This window comes from Vigna angularis, chromosome 10, assembly GCF_016808095.1.
Source record: "Vigna angularis cultivar LongXiaoDou No.4 chromosome 10, ASM1680809v1, whole genome shotgun sequence".
Taxonomy (NCBI): Eukaryota; Viridiplantae; Streptophyta; class Magnoliopsida; order Fabales; family Fabaceae; genus Vigna; species Vigna angularis.
Window position 1 is genome coordinate 2,706,132 of NC_068979.1, and position 10,931 is coordinate 2,717,062.

The 10,931-nt window shown below is 36.7% G+C and overlaps 2 protein-coding genes across 2 annotated transcripts; both read right to left on the reverse strand.

Annotated features, from left to right (window-relative positions):
* Nucleotides 1-2,615, reverse strand: LOC108335293 (protein IQ-DOMAIN 22). The gene is made up of 4 exons (XM_017571277.2): nt 2,204-2,615; nt 1,095-1,307; nt 853-927; nt 1-777 (listed from the first exon to the last, which is right to left on the reverse strand). The coding sequence occupies exons 1-4, from the start codon at nt 2,477-2,479 to the stop codon at nt 166-168; spliced, it is 1,176 nt and encodes a 391-aa protein (XP_017426766.1). The 5' UTR covers nt 2,480-2,615; the 3' UTR covers nt 1-165.
* A 965-nt stretch (nt 2,616-3,580) lies between these two features.
* On the reverse strand, nt 3,581-9,918 carry LOC108334690 (probable serine/threonine-protein kinase SIS8). Its single transcript, XM_052869232.1, is given in 17 exon segments — nt 3,581-3,916; nt 4,006-4,100; nt 4,370-4,384; nt 4,386-4,452; nt 4,840-4,889; nt 5,036-5,104; nt 5,178-5,276; nt 5,378-5,456; nt 5,690-5,790; nt 5,879-5,947; nt 6,026-6,066; nt 6,495-6,680; nt 6,787-7,060; nt 7,535-7,639; nt 7,733-7,840; nt 7,936-8,347; nt 9,249-9,918. Coding segments are annotated over 17 exon segments (2,169 nt in total). The 5' UTR covers nt 9,545-9,918; the 3' UTR covers nt 3,581-3,813.
* Nucleotides 9,919-10,931: the final 1,013 nt, after the last annotated feature.

Below are 10,931 nucleotides of genomic sequence, written 5' to 3' on the forward strand. Positions count from 1 at the left end.
TGTTCAAAACGTAATTCAGTAAATGTGTGAAGTTGTAGTCTAGGTACATTATCTTAAAAGAAAGCCCAAATAGGTGACGAAATTGTAAAGATCAGCACAGGAACATTACACAGATAAAAACATTACATTGAAAATCCATTCCAACACAACACATATTTACGTATGTCAGTATTTATAATACGGCACAGATAACCCAGGCTTGTCCAAACGACCAGAAGCAGGGTAAGCCTTGTTAGTGAAGTTTGCGTGTGATGATGATGCTACCCTTTGAGTGGCCAACTTTGAGTCACCAAATTGAAATCCATTATCATGAAGCGAGTAGCTGTTAGAAGATGAACTTGACCTCATGTATTGGGTGGGCCTCTGCTTTGGAGCACTCACAGATCTTACCTTTGCCATTGATGATTCAGTGTATGCCATGTAACTCGGATAATCAGGTTCAGAACAACCACTCAGATGGCTCTTGGTAGGAGTAAAAGGGCTTCTTTTGGAGCCACCATTTTTAGAAGAAGAGGACAAAGTACGAGGACTATTGTCAGCACCACACGATGAGTTGTCCTCAACCTCGTTCCATTTTCGAGGGCTGTAAGACTGAACTTCACTAACCAAACCATGGCTTCTACCCTTTGATGGCACGTGTGCTTTTACAGAATCATTTTCTAGAATCCTCACACATCCTTCTTCGTCCAGGCTACAAGCTCTTGACCACCATCTTCGTTCATGCCATGATTTGTCTTCGTTAACATTGATATGCATGCGGGACTTTGAGCTGTTTCTCTACAATCATAGGAATGTTTGTTTTCATAAGTTGACAAGCTAAATAATTTAATCATGAACAGCAGGGGTAAAAACCTTGAGTAATGAAGGTGAGTGATCATATTTCATGCTCTCGGAGCTGATGGGGCTTTCAGATTTGTCTGGTGAACCCTGTCAATGGAAGACATTCTAGGGTAACGTATTGGCATTGCCACAAAATCATTAATTTGATTGAAAAACTTAGAATGTCATATGGTTCATTATCCAATGAATATGTTCGTAACAAATTTAAAGGCATTGAAACTATAACAAAGAAAGAGAGGATTGAAAACGGTTACATGTAGGTGGGCAGTGGATGAGTTTGCATTCAAATAAGGGGAGTGAAAAGTTTGGGCCCGCCCAACACGGAACTGGGCCTGGGCCTGGGCCTGGATACGTAAGAGTGTTTGTACTCTTTGCAGCCATTCTGACGTTCGCTTTCTTTCTATCTCACCTCTCACTAATGCCTGTAGCTTCACCAATCCTTTTAACGCTCTAAGGGCTTTCCTTGCCTACAAATTTCATCATCACCAGTTGTTCATAAAAGTTACTCACTCCCAAAACACAAAACAAATAAAACAAAAGGTAAAAGCACGTAAAAAAAACCGAAATACTCCATCTTTTCCTTTCCTATTAAAGAAACTTTTTCGAGAATTTATTATAGTTTCATAGGATTCTTATGACTGTTTTTTTTTTCTTTTTTTCTGAAAATTACTCGGTGTGTTTTCACTAAAAAATAATAAATATTTAAAATGAATGACAATTTTCTCATGAGAAGTAAAAAGAATTAATCATACCAATCAATTTTATTATACACTTTAAGTTGCTCTGCGTGTGTGAAGAGAGTGAAAAGCAAGATCACATTTAATGGTGAAAAGGGCAACACAGAGGGAAAAGAGGGAGACGCTGACGCTGACGCTGACGAACCTCGATAAGCGTTAGTAGCTGACACCCGAACAGATTAATCAGTCTTAATTAATGTTTATTCAGAGCAAGAAATTGCGTTTTTGAAGCAAACAATTTTTCAGCAGAACCACAACAAAAGACACCGTCTCGCAGATAAGCCAAATCTGCAAACATAGGACGACACTCATCTTCCAGGATCTTTCATATTTTTTCCTTATTAAACTCAAACCTTTTTTCACCAACACGACTTAAACATAAGGACAAACAAAAAAGAAAACTTATTTAACTTGTTTGAAAAATGATAAAACACTTTACTTTACGTTGAAGACTCTCTTGGATAATAGAAGTTAACCATAAATGCTGATTATGTTAAAACACCCTCATTCAAGAAGATACTCGCACCCGAATGTACATAAATATTTTCCTTAATGGTATACAGAGAAAAAGAACAATAATTAGAAGAAGAGGAGAATAATATAATATAATGAATGATCATACGAACCAAAGAGCCTCGAAACGCGGCTTGAATCTTAACGGCTGCCCATTCTTCTCGAGTAACGCCTCCGAGGACGGTGACGGCGGTGAGTGCTGGAAGGTTGGGATCAGCGCTTTCCGCGTGTACCGAGGAGTGGTCGACGGTGGAATGGTCCTTTTCTCTGTAGGATTTGACGAAGCTCCACCGTCGTTTGTCCTTGGGCGGTTTGGGAGCGGTGGCGGACGGCGAGTCTGGTCTTTTGAGAGCAAGAATGGCGCGAAACCATTTGGATGCCTTACCCATTAACTGGGTCTAATAGAGAAAAGGATTAACGTAATGGTTTGGGTTTTGAAGATGCGTTTGTGAAAGAAAGAGAGAGTGAAGAAATCAGACAGTAACATAGTAAGAACTCGTTCGGAGCGAACTAACATAATGCGTGTGCATTAAATCCTTTTATTTTTCTTTCTTTCTTTCACTCACCTTTATATAATGATTTCCGTAGAAAACAAATCTATTACCCACACGTGTATTCAGCCAGCGAGAAAAAGCATATAAAATTAAGGACTAGGAAATATGGCAAGAAAAAGCAATAAAAAATGTGTTTATCCCTTTGATCATTCACTTTAATAATATAATAATTTATATTAACATTTTTAAGTTAAAAAATAAAATATATGATTAAAATATTGATATTTTAATTATCAAGTAGGTATTTTTTTTATTGAACACGTAGTAATAAAGAACATATAACATTGGATGATATAAAAGTACTATAATTTAGCAGACCAAGTTATGTTAAGCACTTTTGAATTCCGTAGTGTATATGTTTAACGTAAAAATTAGACGTTTTAAGAGAAGGAGTTCAAACACAGTGTTGTTACTTTTATATTACGTAGAATCCAACGTATTTCGAAATATGAAATATATTATTTTTGTAGGTCCTTCTCCACTATTTCACATTCAGTTTTAAATAGAAGAAATTGATGGGAAATATTTTATTATAATTTGTTTGGTTTGAAGAAAGTGGTTGTTGGAAATGTGGAGTCCAGAAGTGTGAATTGAAATGGTCAAATATGATTGTGAGCAAATGCAGATATGAAGGCTCTGTCTACCTTTTCGCTGTGAGGAGAAGCTTTAAAATGAGACTCGCTTTTCAAAATTGGACCAATTGGGCTACACAGTCAACGAATCTAACCGACAGCTATATTTAACACGCATATTAGGATATCTTTCATTATACACTAATTAATGAATAATTATTTTTTTATATCATGAATAATTTTCAATATATTATAGAACAGTGAAAATGTATTTGGATTTATTATTGTAAATAACCTAGGTAAGAGTATTGTTTGATTGCAATTTTAAATTTTCTCTTAATTTTTTTTATGGGAATGAAGAGAAAAGAAAAACACGTGAATAATATCTATATACAAAGACTCCAAACAAAATTACAAGCATTTTTATCGCCTACTCCCCACCTTCGGTTTGTCTCTCTCGAGTTGTTCTTTCTACTTTCGGAAGGAAGAATGTTCTAAGGGTTGCCAGTTGCCACTCAATATGTTGGTTTGTGCTTCTCATAATCTGTTTTTAACAAACACATTTTGAGAAAACAAAACCCAAACCATATAACACGTTTAGGATTCTGCAATTCTCCTAATTGACACTGCTGTTACTCTGTTGACAAGGAACAACGTTCTCTGGATCAGCTCTTCAAATGATGGGCGTCGCTCTGGATCACTGCTCCCATTTTTAACCAAGTAAATCTGAGTTAGAACCAAGAAGGAAATCTCTATCATATTAAAACTGAAGTGTGTCTGTATAAGCACCTTTGCCAGCAATCATCGATGATTGACGCAAAATGGGGATCAAGGTCCTCTGGAAGGTCCAGTCGTCTGTCCATAAAGCCTACGACTCCAACAACCTTTCAAATGAAATACAATGGTTATAAAAAAATCCCAGTGTTCAGATTACACTTGTTACTTTAATTAATCAATTGTTAAACATATTTACTATAACACTATATTTACTTAACCATCTAAGAATGTAACTTTAATTAAAACTCTTAGGTAAATTGGTCAATCCAAGTGATGTGTTAGTTAGCAGCACTATTAGTTTATGTTCTCTCTGCAGTAGACCAGTTGTACAGACGAGTTTATGTTGAAACTACATGTGTTTCTAGGAGAGAGAAACCTGTAAGGAATTCAAAATTTTTCCAGGGAATAGATTGAGTCATTAGTTCCCAGAGGATGACACCAAAACTGAATACATCAGACCTGTTTTAAAAAGGCAAGAAATCCATTACTTCAGAAGCATCAACTGCATTACCAATTCAATAGGATATAGGCACTATTTGCTAGTACAGAATAACTTTCAAACTAGCGATATTTTTGGAAACTGGAAAAGGTAGGATTGTGATTGAAAAAACTCAAACTGCAGCTATATAGAAGTTTCTAATCAAAGATTTTAAACATAGAACATTTAAAGCTGATTTAACGATTCCTCAAGATCATTAGGGCCAGTTAGCAAATAATTAAGGAAAATGACAATTTGGAAAACTTTTTGGAAAAATTCGTTGTTCAGAATATCGTCTCCATTTTTCAAAGTTTCCAGAAAATTCCAGGCTGAACGCAATCGGTTGAGTCACAGTTCCAAGTAATTACTTCTCATTGGAAGGTTCATTTCTAAGGACTTCAGGGGCCATCCATTGAGGCTGCATTTCAACAACAAATATGATTGTTAGAAAGATACAGAAATAAAACTTCGTTCACTAAAAACAAACTAAAGATTTTACAGTTGCCAGCTGTTCAGGTCAGAAGTTTCATATTTAAAAATGAAAAAAGCGAGTGACGTCATTACGGTGCCTCTCCCAGATTTCGTATTTAATAAAGTTGCATCCTTCAACCTAGACAGGCCAAAATCTCCAACCTAAGGAAAATAACAAAACTCATTATATTGAACCATCCTAGGCCCGTCAAATGCATTTTGAAGCATTGATCACCTTAACAGTCCAGTTTTTATCTACAAGCAGGTTGGAAGACTTCAGATCTCGATGCACAATTGGTGGATTTCTGTGATGAAGATAATTCATTCCTCTAGCCTGAAATGAACAACAATGTGATTTAGAACATTTCAAAATGAAGGTTTAACAAGCCACCAGCTTGCTCTCTACATTTATGCGAAGCGGGAGAGGACACGCACAACATCAAGAGCCACCCTTAGACGTCTTCTGATGTCTAATGTCTGATTGTTCCTATGTAGATTTTTGAAAAGACTTCCCCTAACGTGCAAAATAAAATCAATTTAAGATGATTCCTATAATTTGCATACAAAAAAAAATGTAAATGGGGATTTTGTTGTGCACCGTGCGTGAGATATTCAAATTCACTAATACACAGATCTATTACCTGATGTCACAAATATATAGATACTTCAAGCATGATATTTTATGTGCTTCTACACACAGTGCAACTCGTTTAATAAGGTCAAAGATAATGATGCCGAAAATCTTACCTAGGTAATAACTCTGTAACAATGGCAAGCCTTTCCTGTGAATATACTGCTCCCATGAAAAGTAGTACATTAGGGTGTCTCAATCTCTTCATTATATCAATCTGAAGTATGCAGAAAGGATTCATGGATCAGTTGCTTGCTATTTAAAGCAAGACACACACACAGAGAGAGAGAGAGAGAGAGAGAGACCTCTTTTCTGTAGTCTTGTAAAGTCTCCTCTGTGTATCCGTTCCCAAAATAAACCTTGACTGCAACATCCTGAAAAAGAAAATAAGTTTTAGAGCAGATGGCCAGTCAATACTATTAGTAACATAGAAGAATATGGTAATTTTATACCGATCCATTCCAAATTCCATGATAAACAGTTGCATAAGAACCTACAGGATACAGTGGAACATAACTATGTCAGCAATCATTAGTTGAAATAGGAACATTCTGACACGTTTCAAGTTCTACTAAAAGAAAAAGATGCAGGTAGATCAACCTAATTATTTGAAAAGATATCCATTAGAAATTTCTCGTCCTACCTTGAGATGTTTGAGCAAATATTCTTGGTTACTTCTTTATGACAATTCATCACCGACTAGACACTGAATTTTCCTCCAAAAAGATTGAGTTTATTTGTGGCATAATAGATTATAGGCCACTTAGATTTAAGAGGGGAAAATGATATTTATATATTTTGAGACTGCTCCATATACCTTCGTTTTCTAAACTTATGCTGCTATTTACAAATTAAAACATTTTAGCATTTGAACTCTTAACATAGAGGAACTATAAAATGCATAATAATGGAATTCATTACCTTGTCCAATCTCCTCTCTTAATTGAAGGTCTTCCCAATGGATTTCACACTCTGAAACAGAGTTTGACTCATAATCCCCTTTGCCCGACAATCTTTCGTGGCTGCCTGTACTCTGCCTCGAAGTTGGCAGTTGCGACACTTCTTGCTGCTTTTGTACTTCATCTCCTGTCACCATAGTCGTAGCCTCTGGTTCCAATTTCTTGTGATCAAATAGACAGTGTAATCTTAACAATGGGTATGGGGAATGGGAGAATCAAAAAATATTCACACCACTCCCCAGAGAGAGGCTTACCAGAATAATCTTTGGAAACAGTGGAAGCTCTAGATGCACACGCTGTTATTTCCGCTCTCTTCATTGCAACTGAAGAATTACGTTTCTGAAGATTTTGTTCTTTATCTGCTCCATTAACAACATCCTGGTATCCTTTTAATGGAACTAAACCTCCAGATGAATCATTTTCATAATTCATTCTATTGCTTCCTGAATTATCATCTGCACAATTATTTTTCATTTTTCCATTATCCTTCCCATATTTTGCACGTACCCCAGTTTGAAGCTTGGCTGCCTGAAGTGATCGAATCATAGAGAGGATCACATATCTAAAATGGATAAAAAGTTACACAGAAGTTTCACGTCACACAATTTTTAAACAAATATTATATACTACAGTTCAAACCAATGCAACATTTTCAATGTCAAGTGGACCTCCGGCATATACTTGTATTCTGCTGGAGAATTGCATTACTTTGGTATCCACGCTTCATAAGTACACCACAAAGGTTCACAAGCACAATTTTTTAAACAAATATTATGTACTATATAGATCAAACCAATGCAGAGTTTACAGATTCATATGGGCCTGCAGTATATGCTCAGTTTCTGCTAGCATATACATAAATGGCTTTAATTTGGGATCTAAGCTTCATAGTGCCTACAAAGGTTCAGCCTCCAAATTTATGATTTTAGATGAAGTATTACTTTATCAATATGAATTAGGCAATTACAGTAACTAATAAAAGGGAAAGTAAGATTTATTTACAATTTTAGAAGGTTGGCCAAATTCTGCAGTAGACTCATTCTCCTCAGAGGCCTCCATAACAATTGTGTTTTCTTTACGGAAATGTCTGGAATTAGGTTTTGTTTCCTGAAATTCGAATTTAGGATACGAAGACTTAAAACGTTATCAAAATTAAATACCTACTCAGATATTACATCCCCGAGATGAACAAAAACATACATATATGCCACGCTTCTCTAGCTTTTCATCACCTGCGACAGCATCCGTTGAAGTCTTCTTGGAAACTGTGCCATCAGTACTACGCAGCAGTGGGAGAAGCTTTGATGCCTGGTAGATATAAACAATAGGGTTCTGTAATTTAATTTAAGCAAATGATAAAAAAAAAAGAATAAAACTATAAAAAAGATCACACTAATGAGAACCAGATTGGAAACAGATGAAGCAATCTGTGGCATTGGTGCAATCGTTGGTCGTGGAGGCCACTGAATTCTTTTAAAGTTTAACCTCTGTACTCCAGGTTGGCCATTGTTAGCAGATTTGTATGTTTGATTTTCTGAATTTGTACATTTTAATATAGCCGCATCACTTGAAACAGTTATAACACCAGTTAGCTCACCATCCTCATAAAGAGGAGTTTTTGTTACCAATGCCATAATTACTTCACCAGATTTCTTTTTGAAAGGAAACTTCCCAGACCATGGAACTCCTGAAACCACCCTTTCCAGAATTTTTTGTAGAGATACATAATTTTCCTGAGCAGTTAGGATTTTAGTTACTCTTTGGCCAATGATTTCGTAGTCTTTCCATCCATACAGAGTTTCGGCCGTGTGATTCCTGAAATGGAAATAGGTTTGGCTCAAAAGCAATCTAAACAAAAGAATAACTTGCAGAGGTAACTTTTTCGAAATTTGAAAATAAAAAGTAAAATATTGACTGAAATTGGCCTTGATTGTCAGCGAATGAGAGCACATACAAGTCTAATAAGTTATGACGGTTCAAAAGCCAATTTCTAACCATTAATCTTTTTAGATTTAATATCTTTTACACCACAGATTTTCGTGATTTTAATTACACACCGGATCCAATTAGCTTTATGAAAAATCAGCTTCTATCACTTTCCCCCAAAGTGATCCACAATTGTTAAACACGATTAACACTTGTTAAGCAAAGCATGCCTACCAAATCACTAATTATTGAAGAAAATGCAATTCGATGTCTCTTTCCCCTAGTAACGTCAATGTGACTCCCAGTAGAATGCCCAATTTCAACACAGAACTAAAATGTCGAATACTCTGTCCTTTTTTTTAAGTTACACACGGCGACTCCTGATTTCAATTCCCAAGGCTTCCCCCACCATCCTCAGTTTAAAATGTTCAACTTATCCTGTAAACTGATCCAGTACAGTAATCCCCATAAAGCTTTCTTATTTGCTATGTTGCGGAATTGCCGAATTGGGAACACTCGCCTAATGAATCATCGAAAACATGTTTACCAAATAAACTTTCAATCGAAATAACTCATTCAATTCCCAATATAGCACTCTAAACGACATCGTGCGGATGTCTAACCAAACTCGAAACAAGTTTCTCACACATCCTATTCACTATCCTCTCTACAGCGTTCAACTGTTCCATTAAAAATTATAACACCGTGAATAGTCTTTGGGTAAATAAATTACTAGAAAGAATAAACGATTCAAATAAAAAAATGTAGCCTCTACGATTTATTATTGTACCAGTACACGATCTCAGCGGAGGGAACTCTGACGACGTGAACGGCGTGGCCCATACATTTCAGCAGGGTTGCGTAAGGACTTCCGGAGAAGAAGTAACCGGAGAGAAAACCGAGGGTTGTTGAATCAGCAATGACCTCGTTATTGTTCTCGCTATCGTTATCGTGCCTGACTGTGAGCTTCTTCTGCAGTAGCTCATCGAATTCCTCCTTCAGCTTGGCCTGCTTCTCCTCGAGGCTCCGGCACCGATTCGCCAGAGCTCGGAACGCTGTAGTTTCTCTCTCCTCGCAGCCGTTCATTGAATTGGACAGAACTCTATGGTTGTGAGGAGCGCAATGCGCTTAGATAACAGTTAGTTTGTTTATTCGCCGGTTCCTCGCTTGGCTTCTGCACAAAGCATTTGTTTATTCATTTATTTTATTGGTTTTAATTGCGACTGCGTCTCTGTCCAATGCGAGGCTTGGGCCTAAAGGCTCTTCGCCACGTGTCGGTCGCCGGCCACGGAAGCTATCCGGTGCGCACACCGATAGGATTGCCGGAAGATACCACCAATTGCGTGTCTACAAAAGAACGCTGCTTTTTTTGTGTTCTTGTGTTCGGACAACACTCACGCCAGCCACGATTTGCTCACCGGAAACTTATAAACCCTGTTGCTTACTTCTTTTTTGCTATTTTGCTTCTGTTCCCTTAGGGGGTCCCTCCCAAGGGTGACCGATTTTAAATAAATTGAATTGCAATTTTCAATATTATTTTTAATTTTATTAATCAAATTCACACAACTATAAATAATAGTCTATAATTAATAGGTGCATTATTTACTCAAAATAACTTTGTACTATTATACTAATAAATGCATGTTATGAAAAAATCAGATAGAAACAGACGGAGAGAGATAAAGATAGGAGGCAAGTGGAGGAGTATTATTTATGTTGCTTCCACTCAAATGAATAGTAGTAACATATTCAATTACTTTAGGTTTAATGTCTCCCTTTCTTTGTCGACCTTCTCAATTTGATCCTTATTTTTGTAAAATTGAATTAAATAAAAGTTTTTTTTTTTGAAAGGATGTTACCTGGCATGTTAATAGTATCTTTTTAAATGATATGACATTAAAAACGTGTCTCAATTGTATTTATTTTATTTTTGAATTAAAAAATGAAGTTTATAAAATGGAAATATAATATAAGTAAAGGCTTGGGAAGTATCCAATAGGGGCTTGTCACGTGGAAGCTCCTTTCTCACCCGAATTAGGGTTTCAGAATTAGGATTTGGAAGGCTTGCTTCTGCCTCCTTTGCCTGCATCGCGAAGTGTGCTGCTGCCAATTGCCATGGAGATCTCTGTGTGCGAGAGAAAAAATTCTCTTGTGGTTGGGTTTTGATTTTTGCAGGTGCTTCACGATTCTAATTATCTCTCGCGATGATGGTGGAAAACGAAGGGAATCATGCTATTGAGTTTCGCCTCCTGAGTATCGATCGTGCTTGCACGACTAGGGTTCGCTGATTTGGGGATTTTTTCTGCATTTTAGGGTTCTTCTGCCGTTTCTGGTTTTTCTGTGTTTCAGGTTGCGAAGACAGTGATCTCTACGCGCGGCATTGACGAGGTGGTCAGGTGAAGATGTTTCACAGTGGCGGTTGATTTGGGAATTTTCGCATATTCAACTTTTTTTTGTCAATTTTGCATCAGTT

Bases quoted from the DNA above. Each gene is read 5' to 3' on its own strand.
- LOC108335293 (XM_017571277.2), bottom strand. From the start codon at position 2,479: ATGGGTAAGGCATCCAAATGGTTTCGCGCCATTCTTGCTCTCAAAAGA. The intron at 1,308-2,203 runs GTTCGTATGATC...TGAAATTTGTAG, and splicing joins CCGCGTTTCGAGGCTCTTTG to GCAAGGAAAGCCCTTAGAGC. The intron at 928-1,094 runs GTAACCGTTTTC...TTCCATTGACAG, and splicing joins CATCCACTGCCCACCTACAT to GGTTCACCAGACAAATCTGA.